General features: G+C 57.4%; 4 protein-coding genes across 4 annotated transcripts; 3 read left to right on the top strand and 1 right to left on the bottom strand.

The window, feature by feature from the left end:
- Positions 1-11: 11 nt before the first annotated feature.
- BKCO1_1600095 (fungal specific transcription factor domain-containing protein) lies at positions 12-2,654 on the top strand (the record flags this gene model as incomplete). Its single annotated transcript, XM_020271550.1, has 4 exons — positions 12-128; positions 181-676; positions 736-1,495; positions 1,562-2,654. 4 exons carry the CDS (start codon positions 12-14, stop codon positions 2,652-2,654), a joined length of 2,466 nt encoding a protein of 821 aa, XP_020131859.1.
- Positions 2,655-3,597: 943 nt separating this feature from the next.
- Positions 3,598-6,185, bottom strand: BKCO1_1600094 (vacuolar protein sorting-associated protein 9; the record flags this gene model as incomplete). The annotated part of the gene is made up of 5 exons (XM_020271549.1): positions 3,598-3,640; positions 3,703-4,367; positions 4,425-4,597; positions 4,647-4,724; positions 4,781-6,185. The coding sequence occupies 5 exons, from the start codon at positions 6,183-6,185 to the stop codon at positions 3,598-3,600; spliced, it is 2,364 nt and encodes a 787-aa protein (XP_020131860.1).
- Positions 6,186-6,462: 277 nt separating this feature from the next.
- On the top strand, positions 6,463-8,277 carry BKCO1_1600093 (asparagine synthase related protein; the record flags this gene model as incomplete). Its single annotated transcript, XM_020271548.1, has 3 exons — positions 6,463-7,110; positions 7,174-8,154; positions 8,209-8,277. 3 exons carry the CDS (start codon positions 6,463-6,465, stop codon positions 8,275-8,277), a joined length of 1,698 nt encoding a protein of 565 aa, XP_020131855.1.
- A 1,345-nt stretch (positions 8,278-9,622) lies between these two features.
- On the top strand, positions 9,623-14,484 carry BKCO1_1600092 (polyphosphoinositide phosphatase; the record flags this gene model as incomplete). Its single annotated transcript, XM_020271547.1, has 4 exons — positions 9,623-9,836; positions 9,890-10,487; positions 10,549-10,827; positions 11,277-14,484. The coding sequence occupies 4 exons, from the start codon at positions 9,623-9,625 to the stop codon at positions 14,482-14,484; spliced, it is 4,299 nt and encodes a 1,432-aa protein (XP_020131889.1).
- Positions 14,485-15,012: the final 528 nt, after the last annotated feature.

Here is a 15,012-nt window from a genome sequence, read left to right as displayed (position 1 = left end):
GCGTAGCGACCATGGACGCCGCCCACCCAGTCGCGCCCTCTGCCCCGCCAGGCAAGCGCGCCGCCAGCGACGCGCACTCGGGGCCCCGCATTGCCCACACGCTGACGGCCTGTGTGCGCTGCCGCACCGTACGCTCCCACTCCCGCCTCCAGACCCGCCCCGCTGACCCAGTGCTGCCAGAGGAAAACGAGATGCGACCCCGGCCTCCCTCGCTGCGGCCCCTGCGAGCGCAACAACGCCCACTGCGAGTATTTCGACCCGGCCAAGAACGCAAAGATCCCGCGCAACTACGTCGTCCACCTGCAGCATAAGGTCCGCGATCTGGAGCGCCAGCTGGAGGAGCTGGACAAGGATGACTTCGAGCCCGACACCGAGGACGTCGTGCGCGGCGCCGCCGCCGTGCGCATCCACGAGAGCACCGAGAACCGCTTCCTGGGCCCGTCGAGCGGCATTGCCATCGTCAAGCTGGTCATGCAGCTGGCCAAGCAGTTCACCGATTCCAAGAGCATTTCGGAAATCGTCCCCGACTCGCATGCGCGCCTCGTCAAGGAGGCCTTCCGTCAAGAAGATGCCAAGCCCACCTCCAAGATCTACCCTCTCGTGAGCGATGTCGCCGCCGAGGAGTTGCCCACGCGCGACCTGACCAATCTGCTCGTCCAGCTCTTCTACCTCAAAGGTGAGCCCTGCATCTTCTGTACACGCCCGTGTGCCACTTCTGATAGCGGGTGTTTGCAGTCCAACCCATGTACCCTATTTTGCACGAGCCGTCCTTCCTGCAAGACGTCGAAGCTGTTTACAACAATACTGCCAATGCATACCAGAATTTCATGGTGCGCATGGTCATTGCCATCAGCCTTCAGAAGATGGATACGCAGTATGCAGGACTGGCTGATGCGTACTACCTCGCAGCCCTGCGCTCCCTCGAGGCTGCGGTTAAACCAATGGACTTGGGTACAATTCAATGCTTCTGCCTCATTGCCGGCTATTCTCTGACAACGCCTACCCGTACCGCTGTTTACTACATAGTAGGCCTGGCCGTGAGGCTTGCCGAAGCGCTTGGGCTCAATGAGGAGAAGACTGTCGTGCTCGGGAAGGGAGGGAAGATGGCCGATCCTCTTGAGGTGGACATGAGACGGCGTGTATTCTGGTGCATCTTGACCATGGACCTCGGCTTGGCACACAGTCTGGGCCGTCCAGCAATTATGGCGACGCGCCAAGAGCATTTTGATCTGCAGTTCTTCTCCATGGTCGAAGACCAGTTTATCCAGCCTACGGGCATTTTGCCTGCGCAGCCTTGCCTCAAAAAGTGGATTGCTATCCACTTCTTCCGGATGAGGCTGTTACAATTGGAGATTCGGAGAAAATTGTACCAGAAGAAGAGACCCGAGCCGAAAGATGACCAGGATCCTTGGTTCCAACAGATGGAAGCGAAACTAATTGCTTGGAGAGACACGAGCCCCGAGGTTGACGGTGGATCGGGTCTCAACAAAGTATGGTATGTATCTCGCACTGTCTCTATATGACTGTCATCAGAAACGCTGACTATTTTGGTGTAATGCAGGTTCGTCGGTCGCTACAACACGATGATTGTCTTCCTGTTCCGCCCTTCGCCACAAGTCCCTCGTCCCTCTGTTCGGGCCGCGACCCAATGCTACGACGCTTGTGAATACAACATTTACATGCAGCGCAAGCAGATAGAGACGAGAAGCGTTGAACTCACCTGGATCTTTACTCAGTCCATTTTCATGGCTATCAACACAATGTTGTGGTCGCTTTCCTACGCCGAAGTTCGTCGTATGCATTCTCGAGAAGACGTAGAGCGCCATCTCCAGGTCGCCCTAGATGCCATCGACTTGGCTTCGGAGAGGTGGCCTGGTGTCGCTTCCGCCAGGGTCCTCTATCAAAACCTCATCGAGGCTTGCCTCAAGGTGTATGGGAAGAAGGGGGACATTCCGATATCTGCAACATCCCCGTCCGACAGTACTTCGGCTCCGTCTCCGAGCGTAAGGGACGACGGTAGCACCAGATCTCGAACTATGAGCCCAGCAACGGTATCCACCGGATCACTATCAACTCCCCCGGAGCGTCCCGATGCGCCTTTCGGTTACATCTCCCCCCAAACCAAGCTCGATTTCAACATGAACAACGACCAAAACCAAACCGGCTTCTCGATGTACCAGTCCCAACAGCATCTCCAGTCTACGCAGTCTACGCCGACAAATTCCGTGTCAATGACAGCTGACATGAACATGAGCTCGCCAAGTAGTATGACAAGTATTTCAAGCCCTGGATTTGAGCAACAAATGCAATATAATGCGATGCCAGTCTCTTTTCCCGATTTACCCGCATGGTCACCCTCTTATACGACCTCTCAGGCCTCAGACGCGTTCGGCCAGTCAATTGCCCACCAGCGGTATCAGAACTCCATGGAAGAATTCTCCGGTGCACCTCTTGCGACAGCCGTCGGAGCTTTGTACACCGATTACCTCGAGAACGAGCAGCCATCATGGAGCATGCAACGAGCTGGCGTTGGGCTGAATCAGGCGCAACAATTCGAGCTTCTGGAAAGCCTTCAAACTCACGGACCAGAACAGATTGAAATGATGATCGAGGAGAGCAACGCATTGTTTGCGCCATCATCGCGGCCATATTGATCACTCTGGCCCCACCTTTCGGATCCAGCATCGAGCGATGCTAGTTGTTCTAGCCAAATGCTCGCTCCAACCTGTTGGATCTTGTGCATTGCACTAGTGCATGCCGCTCGAGCTAAGGTGTTCGAGACCGAGCCACGCTCTACTAGAGCGCCCACGATGCCTACTTCTACCAAGCATTGAACAGATGTTCAGGTGATAAGAAGTCGTGGGTACTGTTGCCACCCTAGCCGCAAGTGAAACCATGCAGCCCGGGAGTACTCGACAAAACCCCCGGTGAGCTCATGTGATTCGCTCGGATGGGTTCAACACAAGTGGACAAGCACGCAGCAGTTCGTCATCACTTAAGTCCATCACGCTCGCTCTCCCGACCAAATCAGGCAGTCGAGAATGCCTGTTGCTGCTGCTGTCGCTACAAAGAACAGTGTTCTCACACGCACGGAAGCCCTTCCCATTTACAATTGCTGTCAGACTTTTCCAAATACCCGGTTCATGAAATTTACTCTCTAAATGCCAGAAAGGTGTGTTCTTTAACGGCTGATTTTGACGGAACAATGCATATACAAAAAAAAGCGCGGACTTTTGGATCGGGTTTGGCAGGCAGGGGCTTGGAGATCCGGTGTTACAAAGGGACGGACTTTGTTTTCATTTATTTTGTGCTAGGGCGTCACCAGCTATTTTTTGTTCTTTCCTGTCGATTCGAAATTTTCACATAGAATAAGCAGGTTGGCGAAAGAGTTCAGCAGTGCTTCCTTTGGGCATTTTGGACCCCCATCATCGAAGTCTGCTACATCCTCTGATATCTGAGGATAAAAGAGGGCCGAAAGAAAAAAGGCCTTTTCCCACCCTTTTTCCCCCTCCTCGCGAGATGATGCTGGGGTGACCGACTTGAATGATGATTTGTGCAACTCCAAAGGACATGCTCCCCATCTAGAAAGCCTACTACTTAGTTGCTCAAGGCCAAGCAAGCGTCGACAGCCAGGCCGACTCTGCGCCGCAAAGTTTGTGTTAGCCCTCTCGAATCCTCGTGCGATGGTGATGGAACACTTACCGGCCCTCCTTCATCCTGACAACGTCATCGATGACGTCTCGATCAAGGTCTGGGAACATGCCCGCCAGTGTCTCGACCACGACTCGGTGCTCCTGACGCTGTATCCTGCGTGCTTCTTCAGCTTCCGCACTGGCTTGCCTCGCAGCCGCGTCCTCGGCGCTGAATGCCTGGCGCTGCTCGATGCTGCGGTGGTCGGGCGTCAGGCGCGGGGTGTTGCCGGGCTGAGGAGTGGGGACGGGTTGCTGCTGCGAGGCGCTTGTTGTCGGCTTCTCCGACATGTTGTCATCCGAGAAGATGCGGCCGATTGTGGATAGCGGCCGCTGGATGGTGCGCAGAAGCCCCGCTACTGCCGCGTTCTCCTCCTCGCCTTCTGGCCCGTTGCCTGCGCTCGACCCACCTCGAGATGAAGATGCTCTCGCAGGGACACGTTCTGCATCAAGGGAGTTTCTTGGTGTTACCTCGGGTCTGCTGAGCGCTGATTTTTCCGATACGTGGACGCCTGGTGATGGATGCCGGTTGTGGGTTTGCGGTCGTTGCCGTTGCTCATCCAGGGAATTCCTCTCCGCGATGGCAGACACGGCAGCTTCTACGTTCCTCTCGAAATCCTCGTCGGTGATTGTGAGGCTGGTGCGGTCAAGGTTTTCAATGAACTGGATAGCACCCATCTGGAACATCATAGGTGAGCATGCAGCAGTTGATGATAGCCGGAGAGGATTTCTTACCAAAGACGAGATGTAATAGCCTGCCTCACCCCCAAGCTTGTCTTGGTTGCGGAAGCGGAGAATATATTGCACATTTGAGACAAGGTGATCCGGATTCGCTCGAAGAACGGTGAAGATGAGTAAGGGGACGAACGAGTCTGCTGATTGATCCGACTGTGCATTTCGCAGGAACCCTACTTCAATCAGCTGGTTGATGCTGCAAACGTTTGCCGCACTACTTACCAAAAATAACCTTGCAGCAGTTGAGGATGCAAATGACTTTGTCGCGCGGAGCGCGGTAGTTCCGAATCTTGAGGAGCTCTGGCAATTTGTTAGCTTACTGATCTGGCCGGAAGCAAATTTGAAGGGATACATACCTTGCTGCGCAAGCTTGAGGAACTTCATCCCCTTGTCATTCACAGGCTTGATATCCAGATGTTCCTCTGAAACCCAACTGTAGATCCGGATTTTTTGGGCCAACACTTCATCCCTTTCAACATCTTCCTGATGTTGGCCCCGCCTTCCTGGGCCCCCCGGTGTGACCCTCCTTCGACCCTTTCCGAATATGGGTTCTGGCGGCGGTATCGCAGGGGAGAAGGTCTGAGAGTACAGCCTATTCATGACCAGCTTCTCCATCCCCTCTCTGGCGTTGTCAAATTCGGGGTCTGATACTGTACGCCAGACTTCACATTGTGCCATCTTCTTGCTGATAAACTCGAGAAAATCGCTTATGATCTTGACTTGCTCGTGGACCATCCATTGCTTTTTACCAAACTCATACAGGAACGATCGGAGGAACTTAGCGACAGGATCAGCGGTGCGGTGGCGCAGTTGTTCGAGGAATCGATGGAAATCAAAGGGGAGATCGGGTTCGGGATCAGGCTCCGGGGGCGGGGGTTTGTATATGGAATGAGGATGCGACGGAGCGGGGCTTGGAGCAGGAGCCTGATCGGTGGCAGCAGGGCTGGGTAATGAGGTGTTGGATGACATTCCGGGAGGCAACGGAGACTGGATAACAGGAGATAAGGGTGGAGCCTCGGTGTGCTGCGGAACATGCAAGGTACTGGCTTCAGGCGGTAGCAGACTCGACCTCCGAGGTGGAAAAGCCTGGGGCGGCTGATTGGTGAATATCGGATTTGCCCTCTCCAATCTGGGAGACATGATCTCGTCCATGCCTGGCCCTTCGCCGCCATCGCCAAACTGGTCCATGATACTTTGTATTTCAGACCTCGAGTCTTCGGTTGCGCCCGTGGAGATTGTATTGTCTGCAGCGTCGTCCTTCTCCTCGAAAGCAGTGGCGTCCTCTTTCTCGTTGAAAGCAGACGCCTCGTAGTCCTGCGGCGGGAAGCCGGGGGATATAGGCGACTCAGGAGCCGAGGGGAAGTTGTTTTTGGGTACGAGGTACTTCTCGTCCTTTGCAGGAGGAGGAGGCGGGGGTGGGGAGCGCACCCTGTCGGTGGATTGAGAAGGGGGGGAGGCGGAATCCAAGGTAAAGGCATTCAGCTGAGCTGCTGGAGGCTCAGAGGACGCGCCCGAGGCCTTGGTCCCACCTCCAGCCGACTCGCCAGGCGACTCGCCATGCGGCTCGAGCTTGGGCGCATCGTCCTCGACATGGGCGTCGGTCTCCGCAGCAGTTGCTACGGCATCGGGGGCTTTGGGATCGGCATGGTCGGCGTTGGAGACAGGATCGTTGGGTTGAGGAGACGGCTGCGGGGGCGGGGCAGCTGGTTCAGTAGAAGCAAGCTGGTCGTCGGGTTTAGCGAGTAGCTCCGGGGGAGACATCAGCTGCGGTGCGGGCAGCTGGGCGGGGCGGGAGCTTGGGACGGGGAGCCTAAAGTCCCATGCGGCGGGGCAGGCGAGAGGCAGAGAGGTGGAGGCCTGGGAAGATCGGCGGTGGTGGTGCGGAGGGGCTTGCGGCTCGCGGAGCGTGAAGATGTTCGATAAGGTGCAGGTGGTCTGGCTTGAGGAGAGCGTAGGGCTGGCCTAGCGCCTTTTACCGCCTTCGTCATGCGCGCCAAGGGTCCCAACTATTTCCTCCCACACCACTCCCGGAACCCCAATGTGCGGCATCTTTGCCTCGCTGAGCCGCCATCACCATGTCCGTCCCGACCGAGGCACCGCGCTGTTCCTGGACAACAGGGGCCCCGACTGCTGCCACACCCTAGAGCGCTCCATCGACGCCGCCGCCCGCGTGCATGCTGTCTTCCGCTCCACCGTCTTGGCCCTGCGGGGATCGAGCGTCGTTCCGCAGCCGCTGCTGGACGCCGCCGACGGCTCCATCTTGTGCTGGAATGGAGAGGCTTGGGAGATCGACCAGGAGCCCGTAACCGGCAACGACTCCCAGGCCGTGTTGAAGCTTTTCCAAGACGCATGCGGTCAAAGCCGGCCCAACTCGGCGGCCGCGGTCGTCGACTGTATTTCGCGCATCCGCGGGCCTTACGCCTTTGTGTTCTACGATGCCGTTGGCCGCCGCCTGTTCTACGGTAGAGATTGTCTGGGCCGACGTTCGCTGCTGCAGAGCACCACTGAGGCCGGCGACTTGGTGCTGTCGAGCATCTGCGACGGCCATGTCAGCTCATCCTGGCGTGAGGTTGAAGCTGACGGTATCTACATGGTCGATTTGGACGCTGGCATCGCGCCCACTTTCCGCGTCACCCACATCCCGTATCTGTATCCAGGCGCTGACGCTGTTGAGAGCCCGGCGTTGGTGAGTTCCGTTTGACCTGAGCAGCCTCCACGTCGCCGCCGGCTTAACTGACGCCGCTGTCAGGTATTGCCATACTCGCCATTGAATCGGGCCGTGTCTACAAGTCCGCCTTTGCTGGCTGAAGACTCCTCGCCCGTGAGCTCGTTGAGGGACCACCTGGTGAGATCGCTCAAACTGCGCCTGAAGGACGAGACGCCCAGTGCCCATCACAGCGGCGACAAACAGGACCAGAAGCACGCAAAAATCGCCATTCTTTTCTCCGGTGGGCTCGACTGCACGGTCATCGCTCGCGTCGCGCATCAAATTTTGCCGTATTCCGAGCCTGTCGATCTTCTTAACGTGGCATTCGAAAACCCTCGTATCCATCGTCCCCACACCGATAAGAGCGGGTCCGACTTTTCGCCCTACGAGCTCTGCCCCGACAGGATTACGGGCAGGGCTTCCTATGCCGAGCTGTGCGACGTCTGCCCAGAGCGAGCTTGGAGGTTTGTTGAAATTAATGTTCCATATGTGGAGACATTAGCCCACCGCGACGTGGTCATCGCGTTGATGCACCCGCACAACACCGAAATGGATCTGTCCATCTCGTATGCTCTCTACTTCGCCTCCCGTGGCCGTGGCACGGTGAAGGAGCTCGCGGGCCAACGAGTCGAATACGCCACACCGGCGAGAATCCTCTTGTCCGGACTTGGTGCGGACGAGCTCTTTGCCGGATACCAGCGCCACGCCACAGCCTTCAGCCGCAACGGCCTGACTGGTCTCATCGACGAACTCGAGCTGGACATCACCCGGCTCGGCAAGCGGAACCTGGGCCGCGACGACCGAGTCATTTCGAACTGGGGTAAAGAAGTGCGCTTTCCCTATTTGGACGAGCAGCTGCTTGCCTGGGCGTTGCAGGTGCCGGTGTGGGAGAAGACTGGGTTCGGACAGGCGCCAGCCCCGGACTCGGGCAGGGGTGAGACGGTGGAGCCGGGAAAGAAGGTGTTACGACTGCTCGCATGGGGGCTGGGAATGAGGAGTGTGGCGTTTGAGAAGAAGCGCGCAGTAAGTCTACTCTGCCTAATCCTGCAAGCCACTTGAAGGTACTAAGGAAGATAGATCCAATTCGGAGCTCGCACGGCCAAAATGGAGGCCGGAAAGGTAAAGGGGACGCAGGCAATAAAATAAACAGGTGAGTGTATTTTTGGAGACGGATTTGTGTCGATTGAACCCCTTCATGATGGTGGTGATGATTGGTCAGGGGCACGTCCCCAGACCATCAGATACTTGTGAGATGGAGCGCCTCCAAGCATGGGCGCGGCAGCTACTCTGGGTTTTCCGCATCGAAAGCAGGATAACCGGGTATTGCTGTCGTCAGCCTGCGGGAGAGGCGCAAGTCGTTGATCAAGCAAAGGCAAGTCTGAGCCATCATGGGGACCGGCGGCGGATTGGCGAGTTATTTGCACGGCCACATCGAGAAAAGGTCCGAAATGCTGACGATAAATATATCTAGGGTGTGGTCGGGCCGGGGGTTCAAGCCTTGGGCGGTGCGGAGATGAACCCTTCTCGGTAAGGCGGAGCAAAATGGCATGTCGCGCTTGGCGGCGGGGCGTGCTCTGGCGGACCAAGGGCTTCCAAGACGTTGGGTGGAATGCGGTGCATTGGCGGACAAATCAGGTGGCGCACGCGACAGGCAGAGGCGCTCGGCCATCCTTAGTCGTCGACGGCACATCCTGGCACATCCGACGATCTAAATACTCACACGAGCGGCGAGGCACGGCGCTGGGCGGATGGCGGCCGGTCGGTAGCAGCGGCTTCTATTGGCTCTAAGGAGTGGGAATAGGAGGGACTCGAGGGGGGTCGCCGCGCAAGACAAGCATTTTTCGGGAGCCGGAGACGGTTAAGGGGCCTAAATCCAACGTCATTGCCGAAGCGCGAGTGGGCCGAAAAGGGAAAAGGGATCCACCAGCGATCGGACTGCGGCGAGTCAACAACAGCCAAGCACGCGGGCGGCTTCTGGTGCGTTATGCAGCGGCGTGCAGCGCCCCCCTGGCCGGCGTGGTGGCAGGCGGGCGGGCGACGACACCCACCGCCGATCACGCACCAGAGGTCCGCAGAGTGGGCTGCTCTGTTCGTATCCAGCACTCGCCGCGGCGGCAGGCCTTTCCACGGCGGGAGCTGCCGCGCGCAGCTGGTGCACCGGGGCCGCGGCTTGGACTCGCAGCTGGCGTTTTCCCCTTAATCTGAGCCGCCGAGAGCCCGCTCGTTTCAAGCCGGCCTATCCCTCGTCCGCGGGCGACTCGCTAAGTCCGTGCTTCTGCACCACCACCTCGCCCTCTTCTATCGCGCCTCCTCTCCTTCCTCTCCGTTGCGAGAGTGTCTGCTGTTTTTGGTGCGCGCCTGCACTGCCATTCCTTATATCTTGCGCCTTCGACATTCTTTACACAGGGCCTCCACCGCGCCTGGTTCCCGCGCCGATCGTTCATTCGCTCCCTCAGGCCGCCCCCGTTCACTAGCCACAGCTGCATTAATCATGCTCCTCCCACGCTCATTCGCCCTCGCTGGGCTCGCAGCCACTCTTCTGCCCCAGGCTTTGGCGCAGACATGGACTTCCTGCAACCCTCTCAACGCGACGTGCGGCAACCAGCCCGCCCTGGGCACAAACGCCACATTCCACTGGAACAAGACGCAAGCCGACTCGGACCTATGGAACTCGACGGCGGGCACCATTGACTTCTCCACCACAGGTAATGCTTCTGCGGCCGTGCTGGGTCCGCAACGTTGCTAACGCGCCGCGCAGGTGGTGAGTTCACCATCAACGGCCAGGGTGACTCCGTGTCCATCATGTCCAACTTCTTCATCTTCTTCGGCCGCGTCGAGATTGTCATGCGGGCGTCGCCCGGCCAGGGAATCGTCAGCAGCATCGTGCTGCAGTCGGAAGATCTGGACGAGATCGACATCGAGTGGATCGGCGGAAACAACACCCACTGGCAATCCAACTACTTTGGCAAGGGCAACACCACGACGTACGACCGTGCCGTGTGGCACCCGATCGACGACCCGCAGGGCCACTGGCACAACTACACGATCGACTGGACCCAGGAGAAGCTGGAGTGGTGGGTCAACGACGAGCTCATCCGCACGCTCAAGTACGAGGACGCCAACAACGGCGACAACTACCCGCAGACGCCGATGAACCTGCGCCTCGGCAACTGGCCCGGCGGTGATCCCGACAACAACAACATCGGAACCGTCGAGTGGGCTGGTGGCGAGGTGCTGTGGGACGATGCTCCTTTCACCATGACGATCCGCGACGTCTACATCCAGGACTACAGCGAAGGCAAAGAGTACAAGTGGGGCGACAACTCTGGCAGCTACGAGAGCATCGAGATCATCAAGTAAGTGGTGCCCTTTTTTTCTTTCCAACGGTCGCGGGCAGCGGCTGACTCGCGATTGCAGCGGCACTTCGGCGGCAAAGGACGTGCTGTACGGTGTGCACGGCGTGTCGGGCCGCTGGCAGGCGATGCCGGCGGCGACGCGCGGCGGCATCGTGGCAGGCGCGCTCGGCGGGCTCGCCGTGTGCGCGGGCGCCTTCGTCTTCTGGTGCATGAAGAAGCGCAACCAGGGCGCCAAGGCTCACAAGCTCGAGGACGACAACTGGGCAAAGGAACAGGAGGAGCTGCTCGAGTACAAGTCGCAGTACCAGCGCATGCGTCCGGACAGCTCGGACGTGCACCGGTAAGGGTGCGACGATGAGTGATTCGCGTCATGTTTGGGAGGAGTTTGTCTACGTTCGGTCGAGAGTGAAGTTCGTTCAGGTCATGTCATGCAGCCGGCCATCTAATCGGTGGCTTGAGAGGAGTCTTTTGCGGGTCCATATACCCTATTATTTTACGGCAATATTATATTACTAGTGTTCTTCTGCTTCGACTTCATCTGCGCAGGGCTGACGCTGCTGCTGTGGCTGTGGCTGGCCGGGGCTGGCGCCAAGCCTCGCCTGGGGTGGCAGGGATGGGCCAAGGGTGCAGGACCCTGGCACGCTGGCACCTGGGTGCCTGGCCGCCACTCGCTGTCAACTTGGCTTCCTACCGCACCGCTTTTGTGCTCTACCAGACTACCATATTCTTGCATCGCCGCTCCTCGGAACCCGCTCGGCTTGCACTTGCACCCCTTCACTAGCGGCACAGCCCGCACCGCATCGCTCGCTCGCCACGCCGCTCCCGGCCGCCACTGGTGCTGGTGCTGGTGCTGGTGCTGGTGCTGGTGCTGGGCTGGTGCTGGCGCCCTCCGCACGTGCTGCCATCACGACCGCCTCTCGACCTGCAGATCTGCGAGCTGACCGTCGCCATGGACCAGCCCGACGCTGACCCTGCCTCCGCGCATCCTAACCCTGAAAATCCCCCCAGCTACCCCATGGACCCGCGCGAGGATGCACTGCTGCCCCCCGCCATTTTGGACCCCGGTCTGGCTTCCGACAGGGCGCCGACCACCATCCCGCCCGTCAATGAATTCCTGCCCCCCGCCCAGGGCCCCGAGAAGGACCGCCCCACCAACGATGCCATGCCCGTGAGCCTGGACGACTGCGAAGAGGAGCCCGCTGAACCCAAGTCATTCGAGCGCACCAACAGCCCCGCCCAGATGCTGCGCACCCGCGCCGTGGCCTACGACAAAGTGGGCGAGGATGGCATCAATAAGATGCACAAGTTCACGCTATACGAGACAAGCCACCGCTTCTACCTCGTCGGCGCCGACGTCCTGGACATGCATTTCCGTATCCTCAAGATCGACCGCACTGCCCCGCCCGGCCACCTCAATATCTTCGAGGACGACAACGTCTACGACCGCAAAGACATGAACGAGCTCTTAAACACCATCGACGAAGGCAACAAGGGCTCCGGTGGCCTGAAGTTGAAATGCGTCGCCTGGGGTCTGCTGGGCTTCATCCGCTTTACCGAGGCCTACTACATGCTGGTCATCACCAAACGCACTGCCGTCGCCATGCTCGGAGGCCACTACATCTACCAGGTAGACGGCACCGAGATGATCCCCCTGACCACCGGTCCCACTTCTCGTTTTGCCAAAGACCGCAATCCCGAGGAAGCACGGTTCTTGAGCAGCCTCAACAACCTGGACCTGACGCGGTCCTTTTACTTCAGCTACGCCTACAATGTGACCAGATCCCTCCAGCAGAACATCATCCGCGAGCGCGAGGCTTTGTGCAAGGGTCACCAGTTCCCCAAAGCAGACTTTCAAGAGATGTTTGTCTGGAACCACTACCTCCTGGAGCCCGCGCGCGGTGCTTTGAAGAACACCTATGATTGGTGCTTGCCAATCATTCACGGCTTCATTGACCAGTCTACCCTGGACATCTTCGGGCGTCGCGTTTACATAACAATCATCGCCAGGCGATCGAGATACTTTGCTGGCGCTAGGTTTCTGAAGCGTGGTGCAAACGACATCGGCTACGTCGCGAACGATGTAGAAACAGAGCAGATCATTTCCGACCTGCTAACCACATCCTTCCATGCTCCTGGGCCGCGCTTGTATGCCAACCCTACCTATACCTCGTACATCCAACATAGAGGCAGTATCCCCTTGTACTGGACTCAGGACAACAGTGGTGTTACCCCCAAACCTGATATTGACCTGAACCTTGTGGATCCGTTCTATAGCGCTGCAGCATTCCATTTCGATAATCTATTCGAGCGGTATGGAGCGCCCTGCTATGTCCTCAATCTGATCAAAGCAAGAGAGCGCACTCCTCGCGAGTCCAAACTGCTACATGAGTTCAAGAAGGCTGTTGACTACCTAAACCAATCCTTGCCTGTAGACAAAAAGATCATTTACAAGGCATTCGATATGAGTAGAGCATCAAAGACGCGCGGCATGGACGTCATTGGAAGCCTGGAGATGATTGCTGAGGACGTACTTCAAAAGACGGGCTTCTTCCACAATGGAGATGCGGAACGAGACGAGCCACAGGTCCAGAACGGCGTCGCGAGAACCAACTGTATCGACTGCCTTGACCGAACGAATGCAGCACAATTTGTCATTGGTAAACGTGCCCTCGGTCGGCAGCTCAAAGCGCTAGGAGTGATATCTGGCAACACTGTCGAGTACGACTCCGATGCTGTCAACATATTCACCTACATGTTTCATGACCATGGCGACACCATCGCCATCCAGTACGGAGGCTCGCACCTCGTCAATACCATGGCGACATACCGGAAAATCAACCACTGGCAAAGCCATTCCAGAGACATGGTGGAGAGCTTCAAGCGGTACTATCACAATTCTTTTCTCGACTCGCAACGGCAGGAGGCATACAATTTGTTCCTTGGAAATTACAAGTTCGCGCAGGGCCAGCCAATGCTCTGGGACCTCGCCACGGACTACTATTTGCACCACACTGACCCGAGGCAATGGCCGATGAAGAGACGAAAGGACTACATTAACTGGTTCACACCCCAGTTCCTGGAACCTCGAGTTTTGCCTCCGTGCAGCAGACCAGCGCCAAACGGAGAAGCCGACAGGACTGAAGCTTTTGACGACTACTGGCAGGAATACTACCGTCCTCTGTCATTGTCGTCGATTGCGAAAATCTTCACATTCAAGATGAATATGACGCCGAGGCTGGTGTCAGGGAATTCAGGCGGCGGGAAATCATACGACCTCAGTCCTTTCACGCCTCGAAAGCACATACCGCATGAGATCGAGCAGCCGCCCCCTGAGAAGAAGGTCGCAACCAGGAAGGGAGTGACCATTCTCGATCCACACAGCGAAGAAGACTCCATGCGAGAGGCATCCGTCCCCATGTCCCGCGGCCCGTCCGCGCCGGGCGGCCCCATGGAAAACTCACCCGCAAAGCAAAGCATCCTCCGCGACCCCCACTTCGAACTCGGCGTCGTGCCGCCGCACTCATCCACCACCGCCGGCGGCGCGTCATTCACGAACCCCTCGTCGGCGTTCCGGCCGCCCGACAAGTCGCAGATGACGCAGTGGTCGCTCAACCAGTTCCACCACAGCTCGCTCAACCCGTCCGTCACGGGGGCGGAAGCGTCGGAATACGAGCGCTACATCAGCCACCCGCTCAACCTGCCCCTCGTCGTGTCCACCGAGCTTCCCGACGACTTCTCGAACATGGACTTCGTCGAGTACGTCAACAGCGTCAACGGCGCGACGGGTGACGGCGGCCGGAACTGGGAGGTCGGCGAGGATGAGTTGGCCGAGTATAGGGACTTTTTGAATGTGCCGGAGAATCCGCTGACGGTGATTGAGGAGGATGGCGAGAAGAAGCGGTATAAGCGGTACAGGCAGTGGCTTAGGGGGAAGAGTCTGTTCAAGCAGAGTAAGGTCGATCCGGAATATCGCGAGTTGGGGATGGGGAGGCGATGATGGTTATGTTTTGTCGTTGTTTTGTTTTATTCTCCGGCCTTTGTCTTTTGGGGAACTTCTGGAACGTACTCTCTGGCATGATTTACGAGCGTTTCCTTGCTTATGAAAACTTTTGATCTTACTTTTCCTTTCAACTTACCATACCGTTTACTACGTCGCCACATTCGAAACGAGCAGATGGAAATAATGAGTCCCACGGCCGTAGTCAGCGCACAGCGCTCCGTCACGTCGCATTCACACCTGGCGTTGGTAAAAGACGCTTTTCCATCATAGACAGCTTTATCTAGGCCATTGATCAGTGAGGTGGGCTCCCGAATATTATGAAACAAGAAACATGACCCGAAGGTCAATAAGTAGAAGAAGTTGTTGCGAGTGGTTAGTTGATCATGATTCGTATCATCTCATCTCCGCAAAGCATGAACTCAAGTGCCAAAAAAAAAAGAAAAAAAAGAAAAAAAGAGGAACCTCTCCTATACCAAATGAGGTGGATATCAGCGCACGCATTCATGCGCAAAATTCTGTGATGAG

This window comes from Diplodia corticola, assembly GCF_001883845.1.
Source record: "Diplodia corticola strain CBS 112549 chromosome Unknown scaffold16, whole genome shotgun sequence".
In the NCBI taxonomy this organism is placed as follows: domain Eukaryota; kingdom Fungi; phylum Ascomycota; class Dothideomycetes; order Botryosphaeriales; family Botryosphaeriaceae; genus Diplodia; species Diplodia corticola.
This window is presented reverse-complemented; position numbering and strand designations above follow the sequence as displayed.